The sequence below is a fragment of the Procambarus clarkii genome, chromosome 91 (assembly GCF_040958095.1).
Source record: "Procambarus clarkii isolate CNS0578487 chromosome 91, FALCON_Pclarkii_2.0, whole genome shotgun sequence".
In the NCBI taxonomy this organism is placed as follows: domain Eukaryota; kingdom Metazoa; phylum Arthropoda; class Malacostraca; order Decapoda; family Cambaridae; genus Procambarus; species Procambarus clarkii.
The window spans coordinates 5,024,860-5,040,660 of record NC_091240.1 but is presented as its reverse complement, the minus strand read 5'-3'; the positions used below and the strand labels follow the sequence as shown (position 1 = coordinate 5,040,660).

Genomic DNA, 15,801 nt, shown 5'->3' with positions numbered 1-15,801 from the left:
GCTGCTGTGGAAACCCAGGCAGCTGCTGTGGAAACCCAGGCAGCTGCTGTGGAAACCCAGGCAGCTGCTGTGGAAACCCAGACTGTTGCTGTGGAAACCCAGGCAGCTGCTGTGGAAACCCAGCCAGCTGTTGTGGAAACCCAGGCAGCTGCTGTGGAAACCCAGCCAGCTGTTGTGGAAACCTAGGCAGCTGCTGTGGAAACCCAGGCAGCTGCTGTGGAAACCCAGGCAGCTGCTGTGGAAACCCAGGCAGCTGCTGTGGAAACCCAGGCAGCTGCTGTGGAAACCCAGGCAGCTGCTGTGGAAACCCAGGCAGCTGCTGTGGAAACCCAGGCAGCTGCTGTGGAAACCTAGCCAGCTGCTGTGGAAACCCAGGCAGCTGCTGTGGAAACCTAGCCAGCTGCTGTGGAAACCTAGCCAGCTGCTGTGGAAACCTAGCCAGCTGCTGTGGAAACCCAGGCAGCTGCTGTAGAAACCCAGGCAGCTGCTGTGGAAACCCAGGCAGCTGCTGTGGAAACCCAGGCAGTTGCTGTGGAAACCTAACCCCTGATGTGAAAATAACCAGGCCCATAACCTCACCAAATCGACGCTCTGACCCTGAAAAGTCAACTGGATTATTAACGAGCTGGGCCACTGCTATGCCTGGGGAAAGACATCCCGCCCCCTGTGACAAGGTCAATGGCCACCTTTCGCACCTTTCCTGGATATAATTAAAAGCGATGATGTGTTTAACTCGTTAATATTTTGAGTTCCAAATGAAGAGAATCTTGCTGCGGCCTCACAAATATCTACGTTTTTTTTGTGCATCTGTAGGTTAGGTTAGGTGGGTTGCTTGGGTTAGCAAGTTTCAGGATAGATTAGGTTAATTTGTGCATTTGTACAATCAAAGAACAGTCTGCAAGGCAAGATGTAGGGTATTTACACCTGGTTAAAATTAGGCTAGAAAAGGAAACAAATTTGTTCATTGGGTGTGTGTTAATAAAAATACTGGGCCATGATATTTATAATTATATATATGTATACTTTCCTCTCCACAGACAGTGGTTATGAATTAAAAAAAAATAGGGTCTTACTAAATAATTCACCAGACATGAAGGTGGAGGTTTCACGAACGCTTATGCTATAGTACGTTACTGTCTCACGTACGACTACGGTGTGTGTGTGTGTGTTACTAACTGGACTACGTTACTGTCTCACGTACGACTACGGTGTGTGTGTGTGTGTGTTACTAACTGGACTACGTTACTGTCTCACGTACGACTACGGTGTGTGTTATTAACTGGACTACGTTACTGTCTCACGTACGACTACGGTGTGTGTGTGTTATTAACTGGGCTACGTTACTGTCTCACAGTACGACTACGGTGTGTGTGTGTGTTATTAACTGGACTACGTTACTGTCTCACAGTACGACTCACGTACTCAGTCATTACTAATTACTCTACTAAAGATAAACTAAGCCTCGTAGGATTTTCTTTTTGTATTTAATTTTATCCTTAAATGATGATAATATTTGTCAGAGATATAATGTTTACTAATCTGCTGAACTATTGAGTTGGACATACCAGAAAACTATTTGTTATTTGTGTTGCTTTGACAAACTAACCCAACCTGTCTTAACCTCCCTAGGCCTAATACACGATATCTGAGGCCTAATATAGTACATATGTGTGCTATACTAGTCCTAGGAATATTTAAGTTTGTGATTTAGCATAATTTATTTTTAAAGAATGCCTTGCTAGTCGGTATACTATTATCTATACTATTATACTGCCCGAAACGCTGCGCGTACTAATGGCTTTACAAGAGTGTAATTACTGTACTATGCTATGCATTCTCACAAACCCAATGTACCTTCTTGTATATAAATAAATAAAATAAAATCTAAAAGCTAAGAAGGTACGAATTCTGACTATTGACAATCGTCACAACAGGTATTATCTAAACAAGAGGATAGGTTGCTGGTACTGTGTTACTTTATATGTTTGATGACTTCAGTGAGTCCGTGCCATACTTCTTCACTACAAGGGAGGATGTTCCTTTGATCCAGCAGAAAACCTTGTTGGCCTAGATCCCTCAACTCAAGTGTGTACGCATACTTGGTCTTGAGCACTGCTGTGGCCCAGTCGTCTGTAGCACCAGATGCCAAGTATAAACCTCCCGCAGAGTTCTTGACATTGTATTCGGTGCCAGTCGCGTTCTTGATGGCCTGCGCGAACACCTGACCAAGAGCAACGAGCTGAGGGGTGTCTGGTGCTTTGACGCTACTAGACCAGCCCCATGGGTACAGCAGCTTCTGCCCGAAGCTGTGAAGCGACAATATTAGTTTTAAATTATCTTTCCGCTTGAGCATAGCATTGCGCAGGACCTGAGTTTCCGGCTCGGAGAAGGCCGATGGACCCTTGTACACATTGCTGCATGGGTTGGTGGAAGCTCCAACGCCAAAATGGTAATCCCAGTTGCGGTTAAGGTCGACGCCGGCACAAGTGGTACCGGCGTTGATTCTCCGGTTCTTACGCCAAAAGCGATCAGTTGTCCAGGTGTAAACATAGCCATCAGGGTTGGCCATGGGCACCACGAGAATGTCCATGTTGGCCATGGCTGACCTGTTGTGTATCGTGCGATCGATGAGGTGCAAGGCCACTGCCGGCGAGATCCACTCCCTGGCATGAAGACCTGCCATATATATAGAAATCAGTACATTGTGACTGTATATCAGCACATTAAAATACACAATAAACCCACAAAACAAATGGCAAGCGAATACACAAATCTAATGATCTCTCTTGGCCTTAGATTTGCGGGTAATAGTTTTAATTGATGAACTGTATACAATCGCGAAAGATAAATTGTATAATAATTTCAAAGGATATCTGAAGGAGGTAGATAAATAACTAATTATCGTAATATATTGACGATTGATGCAATGGTATTGAATATGATAATTACATGTTCCTGAGATACAGTTTTGAGTAATTTATTTATGAGCAGCACCATGTAAAATAAACAAAAGCCCGTGGTCGCTTATAGGCATGAGTTCAAGGGGGCTAACTCGTGTACCTTGATAATACACGCGGCTGGGCGGAAGTTTGAAGTTGTAATTACATATTTACAAGATCGAAACATGAATTACAATCTCGCACGAAGGATTCTGGTGGCAAGTACACCAAGAGCATCAACTTACCAGCCTCCACCCAGATGGCTCTGCCTGATGAGTTGGCTGCCGGCAGGTAAGCCAGCCAGATATCGCGGCCCTCTACAGACTTTCCTATAGAGCTGACGCTAATCCTGCTGGGGAAGGTTCGGTTCATCTCCTTAAGGTACCATTCCATCTGCATGCAACCACGTGATATTGTTTTGGTGGGCATGGCGTTGGAAGTGATGTTAACAGAAGGAGAAAAATATGAATACATTAACATGGCGTGTTCGAATCTGAAGTATCCAAAAAGGTTCCAGAGGCAAGCTGATGGAAACAGCACTGTTCCAGAGGCACAGTAATACCTCGCACTGTATATATTTAATGCAAAAATTTACCTTTTATTTTAGTTAGGTTACGTTAGGTCAGAAGAGGTTTGGGTTTAATGAAAAATAGCAATGCCATGAAACGACTAAACTTTTAGTCCTATTTAAACCTTGAATTGCTGATTAAGTATGAAGCTTTAAATATGTTAAGCATATTTTAAAAGTTTAGGTCATGTGCTACTTGACTAAGAAATGCTCTACTTTCCGGTGCTTGTCACTCTAAGGGACTCTTGGGGCTCCCCAATCATCTGCCTGTCTGTGCGTTTATTTGCCGCGAAGCCTATTAGTTTCAGCTGATAAGCGACATTCATTTCGTCATTAGGCTTCGCGGGTACGCCGGGGTGCAGAGCCAAAGTAGCGGAAGATAGATCCACTGTGTACGAATAAGCCACTGGGTACTACTATTTCAAGCCTGACAGAAAGATATCCAGAGACACTGCAGTAGCCATACACAGACTCAGACTTGGTTACAAGTGCTGCTGGGAGGTAATAAACCCAAGAGTGTCATATCTGTGGAACAGAAGCAGAGGCGCCACTATTGCACTACTTACTGGAATGTGAAGCGACTAAAGCCCTTCGCATCAAACTCAACATTTTCTAACGACAGCAGCTGCATTAGATGCAAATTCCTACAGAGACTACAACGATTAGAAAAGCAGTTGAGGAATGGGACTCACTAGTGAACATTCTGCATCTACATCCGCCTCCTAGATAATGTTATTAAAACAAAGACTAAAACCAGTGCACTAAAACAGAAGCGAAAAAAAACGGAAAAAGGAGGAAACCCCACCTCCATTTAAAACTTTGACTCAAATATCACAGTAACAAGGTTATCGCGAATAACCGAACTGAATTACGGGCTCACCATAGCCCGTGCTACATGGACATTTCATTCTGAGTAGCTAAATCTAAAACAGAAACAAGAAGCCGGGGCGCATCCGATCCCACGATTGTCGTCATCCCTTAAATCGACAACAAACACGCTCTTCTTTAAAGTGTTCATTTACTGCTTAGTATACTACCGTATTGAACAAAAGAAGAATACTGAATATGACATCACAGGTCATTAGTTTAAGTAAGAGGTCACTGCTCTAACAACACACATCGTTCAATCGAATACCTGTGTTTGGTTTAGTTCCCATCGGCGGGGGTGGGGGGGATAGGAAGCTTGTTAGGCTTGTGATTGTTAGGCTACCCGTTACTAAATATTCTTAGATAGATAGAATATAATCTTAGAGGTTGAACTGGGCACACGCTGTTTATCTGTGGAGAGAGAGGGCGGCGGGACAAGTGGTACTCACCTGGGAGAGGGTCATGTAGTGGGTCTTGAGAGGGGCGGGACAGGTGGTGGCTGTGCAGGTGTCAACAGGTGACCGGGGCTCTCGACCCCCTTTATTCGCTTCCTGCAACACAGCAATATGTACTCGGCCCGTGTACTCTACATGTACTCTGCTACTACGTGTAGCAATATCTTTTGGCACATAGAAGACGTCATTCAATTTAATAATGGCCCCAGGTGTTAAACCCAACTTTCAGTGTAATTGAAAGTTTTTTTTAATTATAAGTGAAATACAAACATTCCTTCAGTATTTTTGCACAATTAATGGAAATATTTTAAAATTGTGCGGAAATATATAAAAAAAATGACTTTCCCAAATAAGTGTGTTTTTGTAGATATATGTAGATGTTCAGATTTATTCACACCAAAGCAATCATTATTTCACTAATCCTAATTTGTCTTTGATACAATAGATAAGATGCTGTCGCTCCCAGTGGCCACAATATCCAAGAGTAACGTTATTTCAACGCTGAATTAACACCAAGTCTCTCGCACTCTCCTGAGTACTTTATCAAGATCTAAGTGTGTGATTAGGACGAGACTTATATCTCAACATCTAATGACAACAGTGTAATAATTCAACGGTCTTGAATTACTATGCATGCCTCAAGCCATGAGCGCCGGGGAGCAGTGTGTGGTGAGTTTTGCCTCACCTGTCGCAACTGTTGAGTGTATGGAGTTTAAAGATAAAATACATTAGTCGTAGTTACCACAGTCTCTTCCGAATGTAGGTAGCGAGATAGTACACTGTAATGCCTCACCTTGATGTAGGTGGCCAGGTCATAGATAAGGACGCGGTAGGGAATGGCAGCCTCCTGCAGGGCGGTCTTGACCTGGTGGACGGCGTGAGGAGAGACCCGCACGGTCCGGGAAGGTCTAGAGTGGTCCAGCACGTCCAGCAGACCCTCCTCAAGCAATCGTGTCGTGAGGACTCTACCCGACTCATCAACCTCCCACACCTGCAAGATACACAGCCCGTTCTCGCGAGCGTTCCCACGTGGAGGTCTATGTCCTGATCGCCCTAACGCCGCCTCATCCACACAACACCTCTAGCTAGTTTTGTTGTTTTAGATTCAGCTACTCTGAACAAAAAGTTCCAAATAGTACGGGCTATGGTGAGCCTGTAGTGGACTTACCTGGCACAGGAGCGGGGCTGTAACTATTTACACCTAATTTTAATCAATCTGTATGACTGGGATATTCCCGCGACAATTTAAAATTTAGGTACGTTAATTTGCAATTATGCAAAATTATTATTTACCGAAATTTTAGATATAAATCGTCTCGATAATATTTAATACATTATATTAATAAATATACAGAATAAAAAACAGAATAAATTACACAAGATTAATATTGTAACAACAAGCCTGGGAAAATATTTCTTGGCAACCTCCCGTTCCCCAGCTTGGGCCTTGGGGAGCTCAGTAGCACCACCACCTCCACGGGGTCACAGGGGGTCAGTAGCACCACCACCTCCACAGGGTCCAGGGAGGTCAGTAACATTACCACCACCACGGGGGTCTAGGGAGGTCAATATAGCACCACCACCACGAGGAAGTAAGTAGCAACACGATGCAACCCGTCCTCGACTCAAGTCCATTACACCCAGCGGTCAACCCCACAGACGCATTCATAAATTTGAACATGCTGTTCATTCAAAACGGGAATTTTCTCAAGTATAAATTAATATTATAATATATTAACATATTGTGTATATATAAGCATAGGGTAGGTTAGGTTAGGTGTTTGGGTTCTGTTGGCGATTATTTGTATTTGTAGTACGTGGGTGAAGCATTTACAGCGTTGTGGTTCGAAGAAAATTCGTCAGTGAAGCACTTGTTCCGGAAGTGTTCGAACGTCATCAGTTGTGAGTCGTGTGTAAACCGTTTTTCATTCATAAACGGGGGGTTTGGCGGGTGGATGGAATCACTTTTGGGTCTTTATTTGGAGGACAGGCTGTGCCGTGGTAACATGCACTCCCTGTGCTTCGATGATTCGACCTGGGTTCGTCTCCTGGCTGGGGAGGATTGACTAGGCGCCAATCCTTAACTGTATGCCTCTGTTCATTCAGCAGTGGATGGGTACTTGGTTGTTAAACGATTTGCTGGGATGTATTCCGGTTGTTAAAAAGATTTGTTGGGATGTATTCCAGAGAAAATTAGGATTAAGGACCTGCCCGAAACGCTATGCATTACAAGAATGTAAGAACTCTTGTATATATAAATGTTTCAGAAGACACCCGGCCGTCCCTGGATCAGCACCGGAAAGAGTTAGACCGACCAATCTCTGACTAGTTACCTAGAATAACTGTAGCCAAGACTAATCTCGACCCATGTAGCAACAGACGGTATCCATGCTACCCAAAATAGAACCAATTAGAAGTTGTGGGTGACCAATCGCAAGTCTTAGTTCTTGGATAGGATGGTTATTAGGCGGGGCAACGCCCCTACAAAGGTATTCTTTAATTACCAAGATTTGGAGGTTTGAGAGGGTATTTTATTACATTTGTACTGACTACAAAGAAATTACAATGGCGTAATGTATCGGTGTGAGAAAATTATTTTGAAGCAATGGGATGACTTGAACCAGCGTTCCGGTGTTTCCCAGACACGTGCCTTCACCCACTCGGCCACGATAGGACAAAAGCCGACCAACCAATGGGTTATGGCAGTTGTCTGGGAATCACCAGTACGCTAGCTCAAGTCAGCCCATTACCTCAATGATTTTCTCGTGTGCAGACTAGTTATTGAAAGGAAAGTGCTAGACCTTTATGCTTGCTTTTGTTAAATACTAAAGCAAGGCAAATTTGATCTACAAGAGACAAAGTGAAGCCTAGTCTATATGGTAGATCTGCAACTAATATTCTACTACAGCTTCAGCTCGAAATATGCCCAACAATGACCGTGGTGTTAATGTACACGTGTGTGTTGCAACACCAAGGACTTCCAGTGAAAGCAAAAGTAATACTTTAGGAGAGAGAAAACATTTAAGACTGAAAATAAACGGAAACCGCACGAGGTCGTCTGAACCATTCGGTGATTTTCAATTTTTTGTAATCAGCAGCGGCTGTAATGGAAAATTTGGCCCCCCCCCCCAAAAAAAAAAATATGAAAGACCAGGCAGAAAACATAAGGGTCACTACCCTACCCTATGAGGTAGTGAAGGGCTTGTCCTGCCGGGAACGGGAAGCCTGGGCAGGACAACTGTAGCAGTGTACGTGAGGTAAACACTGTACCTGATGTCCGGTGAGCGCCTGGTGCATCATGGCGCCACTCCCCGCCACCAACACCACCAACAACACCAACCGCCACCAGCAAGACATCTGTAGAATAAATACACACAACTTCTTGTCAACATAGTCCTTAAAACAAATTTAACTTGTTATATGCAGAATGCGATTAAGCAAAACAAATAAGGCAACCGAGAGAATTGTAGTTGTACACAAAGTGAATTTAGAGGCACCGTCAAATCAACAAGGGCCGTGATGAGTGTTCGCGAGAGGATCCCAGACGCTGCCTTAATCGACTGAGCTACGACATGGTAAAAGAATTGTAACCGGGAAATTATCCTGATTTACCAACGGTTCCTGCAGTCTCAGAGACAAACCAGGGTTTTACGTAATTCCCTCCTGCACTCGAGCTCCGAGTGCAGGAGGGTGTAGTTTCCGTGGTGTAGTGGTAAGACACTCGCCTGGCGTTCCGCGAGCGCTATGTCATGGGTTCGTATCCTGGCCGGGGAGGATTTACTGGGCGCAATTCCTTAACTGTAGCCTCTGTTTAACGCAACAGTAAAATGTGTACTTGGATGAAAAAACGATTCTTCGCGGCAGGGGATCGTATTCCAGGGACCTGCCCGAAACGCTACGCGTACTAGTGGCTGTACAAGGATGTAACAACTCTTGTATATATCTGAAAAAAAAGAAAAAAAAGCTATGTCAATAGGCTGTTCTACCTCTTCGCCCTTACTGCATTACACACAAATCCCAATAGCGTGATGCATCAAATGAACAAATCCATAAGGGTTCGAACGTCTGGAGTGTCTGGGATACTTTCGGACGTAGGTTCGAACCCTCGCCACGGCCCATATGGATTTTGTTCATTTGATGCATCACGCTATTCAATATCTTTGATAACCTGGCCAGTCGCCCCAATCAAAAGTAAAATAATAAAAAGCCTCTGAAATTATACGTGATACTTGACCGCATACTGGACACTGGTCAACCGTAATTCATATGATCTCGTGTATATGCAGTAAGAGTTCACCTTAGTTCTGAGCTATGTACAGGAGAACAGTATACTTGCTGGTTGGTCACTAAGCTATTGTAGGTGCCTTACCCTCGAAAAGTTGATAGGACTTGAGCACCAACACTAAATCAAACTTCTAACATTTCATTTATTAACAATTAACTGCATATTTCGGGCTACATAGTCTTCCCGGATTGGTTTCTTCTAATGATTTTGCTATTCACATCTAGGGCGACTTGTCTATTCCACTATTGCACAATAGTGGAAACTATTGTGCAATAAAAAATATATAAAATAAAATGTGCAATATTGTGCAATATTGTGCTCCTAAAACTGAAGTGTATAAACTAAATAGGAGCTAGCAGGGATAAGGTAGAGCTGAGGAGAGACATTAGAGGCCTTATTGCTAACACTCAGAGTTATGAATCTTAGAATCTTATTTGCTTTATTTCGAACATTTGTATATTGATTTGTTGGCTTAAGATCCATACTAATTATCATTGTCCCTTTTCCTCAATGAAACTTTTTGTGCCCATCTGTGCTTAGCTCAGGTGTATTGTGACTGCCTGTGTGTTGGTTAGTCTTTGTGTTCATGGGTCTCTATTGTTTCGCCTTGTGTGGATATAATTGTTTTGCTACTTATTTTTATGTTCCGTGTAATGTGCTTGATTAATTTAATTTTTACTCACTTGATTTTGATGATGCTTGTATGTTGGTGTTCATGTTCCGTTCTGTGTGATCTATATGTATCTAGAATGTCTGGCGTTTCTTATTTTATTTGTAAATACAGTAGTGTTTGTTTATTACAGATTAAAATTAATTATACTGCAATATAGCACAGTTCCCCCTCTATTCTGGCTGTTCTCATTAGTGTCATATCGGCAAACATTAATACGATCCTTTGATTCTTTCTCGACACGTCTCGCTCACCCAACTAAATTAACACTGGTCCATGTACACCATCCTAGTTCTCTACCTTGAATGAGTCTCTTGTGAGGGATCTTCTCCAACACTGCCGGGGTAGACATGTCAGGGTAACTGGTACCTTTTACAATTGTTCTCTTGCTTGTCTCCAGTAGTAGACATTTTCAATAGTAGCATTTTCAGGTCGACATTTTCCTCGGCATTCTCATGTGGATTATATATGGCCCCAGTGTTTTTCTTTATATACAGATTTTTTTTATTATTAACACGCTTGTGTGTACGCAGCAATGTGCTGCTACCCTATTCTATATGAAAGATTATACAGTGTAGATAAAAAACTAGCTATAAGTTCATCTAATATTCCCATCTCGCAGGATGGTTAGTCATACACGGAATAGGGGCAGAAAATACCTGCTTCAATAGAAAAAAAATCAACTGACTAAACAGCTTCACGATTTCCACACGAGCTAAGCACTGAATTATGCTAAGCACTAAGCACACGAGCTAAGCATATATATATATATATATATATATATATATATATATATATATATATATATATATATATATATGTGTGTGTGTGTGTGTATCACGAAAATAAACGTAATTAAAAATGTGAGTGTCAAACCACGGAGGAAAATTGAAACGGTTTCAATTTTCGTCCGTGGTCTGACACTGTCATATATATATATATATATATATATATATATATATATATATATATATATATATATATATATATATATATATATATATATATGTCGTACCTAGTAGCCAGAACGCACTTCTCAGCCTACTATTCAAGGCCCGATTTGCCTAATAAGCCAAGTTTTCATGAATTAATTGTTTTTCGGCAACCTAACCTACCTAACCTAACCTAACTTTTTCCGCTACCTAACCTAACCTATAAAGATAGGTTAGGTTAGGTTAGGTAGGGTTGGTTAGGTTCGGTCATATATCTACGTTAATTTTAACTCTAATAAAAAAAAATTGACCTCATACATAATGAAATGGGTAGCTTTATCATTTCATAAGAAAAAAATTAGAGAAAATATATTATTTCAGGAAAACTTGGCTTATTAGGCAAATCGGGCCTTGAATAGTAGGCCGAGAAGTGCGTTCTGGCTACTAGGTACGACATATATATATATATATATATATATATATGTCGAACCTAGTAGCCAGAACACACTTCTCAGCCTACTATGCAAGGCCCGATTTGCCTAATAAGCCAAGTTTTCCTGAATTAATATATTTTCTCTAATTTTTTTCTTATGAAATGATAAAGCTACTCATTTCATTATGTATGAGGTCAATTTTTTTTTATTGGAGTTAAAGTTTACGTAGATATATGACCGAACCTAAACAACCCTACCTAACCTAACCTAACCAATCTTTATAGGTTAGGTTAGGTTAGGTAGCCGAAAAAGGTAGGTTAGGTTAGGTTAGGTAGGTTAGATAGACGAAAAACAATTAATTCATGAAAACTTGACTTATTAGGCAAATCGGGGCTTGCATATTAGGCTGAGAAGTGCGTTCTGGCTACTAGGTACGACATATATATATATATATATATATATATGTCGTACCTAGTAGCCAGAACGCACTTCTCAGCCTACTATGCAAGGCCCGATTTGCCTAATAAGCCAAGTTTTCATGAATTAATGTTTTTTCGACTACCTAGCCTACCTAACCTAACCTAACCTACCTTTTTCGGCTACCTAACCTAACCTAACCTATAAAGATAGGTTAGGTTAGGTTAGGTAGGGTTGGTTAGGTTCGGTCATATATCTACGTTAATTTTAACTCAAATAAAAAAAATTGACCTCATGCATAATGAAATGGGTAGTTTTATCATTTCATAAGAAAAAAATTAGAGAAAATGTATTAATTCAGGAAAACTTGGCTTATTAGGCAAATCAGGCCTTGCATAGTAGGCTGAGAAGTGCGTTCTGGCTACTAGGTACGACATATATATATATATATATATATATATATATATATATATATATATATATATATATTATTTTATTTTATTTATGCATATACAAGAATGTACATAAGGAATGTGAGGATACAAATATGGTAATTACAGTCTTGTAAAGCCACTAGGACGCGCAGCGTTTCGGGCAGGTCCTTAATCTAAGAAAATTTTAAGGAGGTAAATACTTGCAAAATTATAGACAAAAAATGATAACAGATTACATGAAATGAAAAAAAAGATGAGAGAAAATTGTAGGTACAGTATACTAAAGCACATAGGTAGCTAAGATTGATTGCAATGACAGCTTGAATGGTAGTTGACAAAAAAATTGGTAGGCATAATACAGCAGAAACAATATAAGATTGGTTGCAATGACAGCTTGAATGGTAGTTGACAAAAATTGGTAGTCACAATACAGCATATGGCTAGCACATAAAAGAAGACAGCAATGAACACAATGATAAGGTTGTTTGAAATTACATAAAAATTAGGAGATTGGGTAACACTAGGTACAGAGCAAATTTAAAGCTCAGTGTAGGAAACTAAGAAGATGAAGTTAGGTACTTTTTGGTTTTGCTTTTAAATAAGGCAAAAGTTTTGCAGTTTTTCAATTCACTAGGGAGTGAGTTCCATAAACTAGGTCCCTTAATTTGCATAGAGTGTTTACACAGATTAAGTTTGACCCTGGGGATATCAAAGAGATATTTATTTCTGGTGTGGTGATAATGGGTCCTATTACATCTGTCCAGGGAGAGTTTCAGAGCATGGTTTGCATGGTTATATATATATATATATATATATATATATATATATATATATATATATATATATATATATATATATATATATATATATATATATATATGTCGTACCTAGTAGCCAGAACTCACTTCTCAGCCTACTATGCAAGGCCCGATTTGCCTAATAAGCCAAGTTTTCATGAATTAATGTTTTTTCGTCTACCTACCCTACCTAACCTAACCTATCTTTTTTTGGCTACCTAACCTAACCTTACCAATATATATAGGTTAGGTTAGGTAGGGTTGGTTAGGTTCGGTCATATATCTACGTAAATTTTAACTCCAATTAAAAAAAATTGACCTCATACATAGTGAAAAGGGTAGCTTTATCATTTCATAAGAAAAAAATTATAGTAAATATATTAATTCAGGAAAACTTGGCTTATTAGGCAAATCGGGCCTTGAATAGTAGGCTGAGAAGTGAGTTCTGGCTACTAGGTACGACATATATATATATATATATATAACTGAAAACTCACACCCCAGAAGTGACTCGAACCCATACTCCCACAACTGGTATGTACAGGGACGCCTTAATCCGCTTGACCATCACGACCGGACATAAGGAAGTGATAGCCGAGGCTATATGAACCACTTCCCCGCCGGCACTCGGATGGTAATCTTGGGCATAGCATTTTATCAAATCACCTCATTCTTTGGGGCACACGTGAGGAACACAAATGCAAATTGCATTTGTGTTCCTCACGTGTGCCCCAAAGAATGAGGTGATTTGATAAAATGCTATGCCCAAGATTACCATCCGAGTGCCGGCGGGGAAGTGGTTCATATAGCCTCGGCTATCACTTCCTTATGTCCGGTCGTGATGGTCAAGCGGATTAAGGCGTCCCTGTACATACCAGTTGTGGGAGTATGGGTTCGAGTCACTTCTGGGGTGTGAGTTTTCAGTTGTATATAGTCCTGGGGACCATTCAGGCTTGTTTGCATATATATATATATATATATATATATATATATATATATATATATATATATTTATATATATATATATTTATATATATATATATTTATATATATATATATATATATTTATATATATATATTTATATATATATATTTATATATATATATTTATATATATATATTTATATATATATATTTATATATATATATATATTCAGTGCTATACGAAGTTCACTTGTACTCGATTTATTATTATAATTGCCTGCTATAAAGAGAGAATTACACGTGGCCGCCATTCCAACACTATATATTTACCAGTTGCGCTTTTCTTTGTCTCCCGCTTGGCTAGGTGGAGTTAACTATATACGGTTGCTGCTATATAAATCCATTTTAATGTGTGCAGTGAAAAGTCTTTATGGTGATTAACAGCATTTGCAAACCTTCAAAAGTACAGTGCCTGTTTGGCCAAACTATTATAATTTACACACACTTTTCTCACACTAGAATACCTTTTCTTTTACTTTCTTACCTCACTTAAGACCCTCAATACAGTATTGTACACACTTCCCTGATGACCGGTGTAACTGAACGACCAAATTCTGGTCGTAGCGACACTTGTGCACACACTCCGCTGCCAGACCTTCCTCGTTGGTAGGCAATAGTAGTGATTAGTCTTTGTGGCTTGTTACTATTCATTGTTTTATTGTTAATGCGTCTTGAATTAATTGGAAATCGAGGTAGTTTAACGCAACTATTCATTGTTTGAGTCATAAGCTTGGTGAAATAGCTGGCGACAAGTGGGAGGCGTGGCGCCAGTAACACCTGTCTGGAGCCATGATGTAACGAGGTTACACATGTGTAGGCTCAGGTGGTCCACGGGTATTTGCCTACCAGTATTTACCTATCAGTGACTGCCGGGAAGTGTGGTCTAGTTCTTTAGGCCCAGCCTTCTTGTCTTGTTGAACCCGTTGCGTTATTATTTGACTATTCTGACGTTTGACGTCGAATCTGACCTTAAGTTGTGGATGGAGGTGGCTTCCTCGGCTTCTTTCGCTTCATATTGATCTCTCACACAGGGTACGATTATTTCCTTACATTTCTTAGTGTGTGGAGCGTGTGTTGTGCCCAAGTTGGGTATATACTCGCCCATACATGTGTCTGCAAAGATGAGCTGGGCTCATAACCTTCCGAACGTTGTTAGATTAATAATTCATTGTGCCAGGGGTTATCTTGAGATGATTTCGGGGCTTAGCGTCCCCGCGGCCCGGTCCTCGACCACGCTTCCTTTTTGTTACACATTCCCAGGAAGCAGCCCGTAGCAGCTGTCTAACTCCCAGGTACCTATTTACTGCTAGGTAATAGGGGAATCAGGGTGAAAGAAACCCTGCCCATTTGTTTCCGCCTCCGCCTGGGATCGAATTCGGAACCTCTGGACTACGAATCCGAAGCGCTGTCCCTGCTCAGCTGTCAGGCCCCTGCTTTAATAATCTAAATTATTGGAACCGATTAAAATGCCGATTAAAGCTGCATTATCTAGAACACAGGCGAGACATAATTTAAACGTGGGGTAAAATTAGAGGGACTGGTTTTATCGGTTCCGAACTGCACACGAACAAATCACCCGTAACTAGGAGGCATGGCAGGATGTGCAAAATAGCCCCAGTGATATGTAGAGGTGCAATATGTATGCTGAGAAGGGAAGGGAACTATCAGGGGGGACAGCGCCAAGCCATTACGACTATATAGCACTGGGAAGGGGTCAGGATAAGGATTTGGGATGGGACGCGGGGAAGGAATGGTGTCCAACCACTTGGATGGTCGGGGATTGAACGCCGACCTGCATGAAGCGAGACCGTCGCTCTACCGTCCAGCCCAAGAGCTTGGGTTATGTACGCTGAGAGAACTCTCCGTGGTGTAGCATAGTCTCCGTGGTGTAGTGGTAAGACACTCGCCTGGCGTTCCGCGAGCGCTATGTCATGGGTTCGTATCCTGGCCGGGGAGGATTTACTGGGCGCAATTCCTTAACTGTAGCCTCTGTTTAACGCAACAGTAAAATGTGTACTT

The 15,801-nt window shown here is 41.1% G+C and overlaps 1 protein-coding gene across 1 annotated transcript; it reads right to left on the bottom strand.

Moving 5' to 3' along the window:
• Positions 1 to 993: 993 nt before the first annotated feature.
• On the bottom strand, positions 994 to 14,340 carry LOC123773952 (carboxypeptidase B). Its single transcript, XM_045767946.2, has 6 exons — positions 14,267 to 14,340; positions 8,100 to 8,186; positions 5,623 to 5,820; positions 4,824 to 4,925; positions 3,185 to 3,332; positions 994 to 2,676 (listed from the first exon to the last, which is right to left on the bottom strand). The coding sequence occupies exons 2-6, from the start codon at positions 8,184 to 8,186 to the stop codon at positions 1,973 to 1,975; spliced, it is 1,239 nt and encodes a 412-aa protein (XP_045623902.1). The 5' UTR covers positions 14,267 to 14,340; the 3' UTR covers positions 994 to 1,972.
• Positions 14,341 to 15,801: the final 1,461 nt, after the last annotated feature.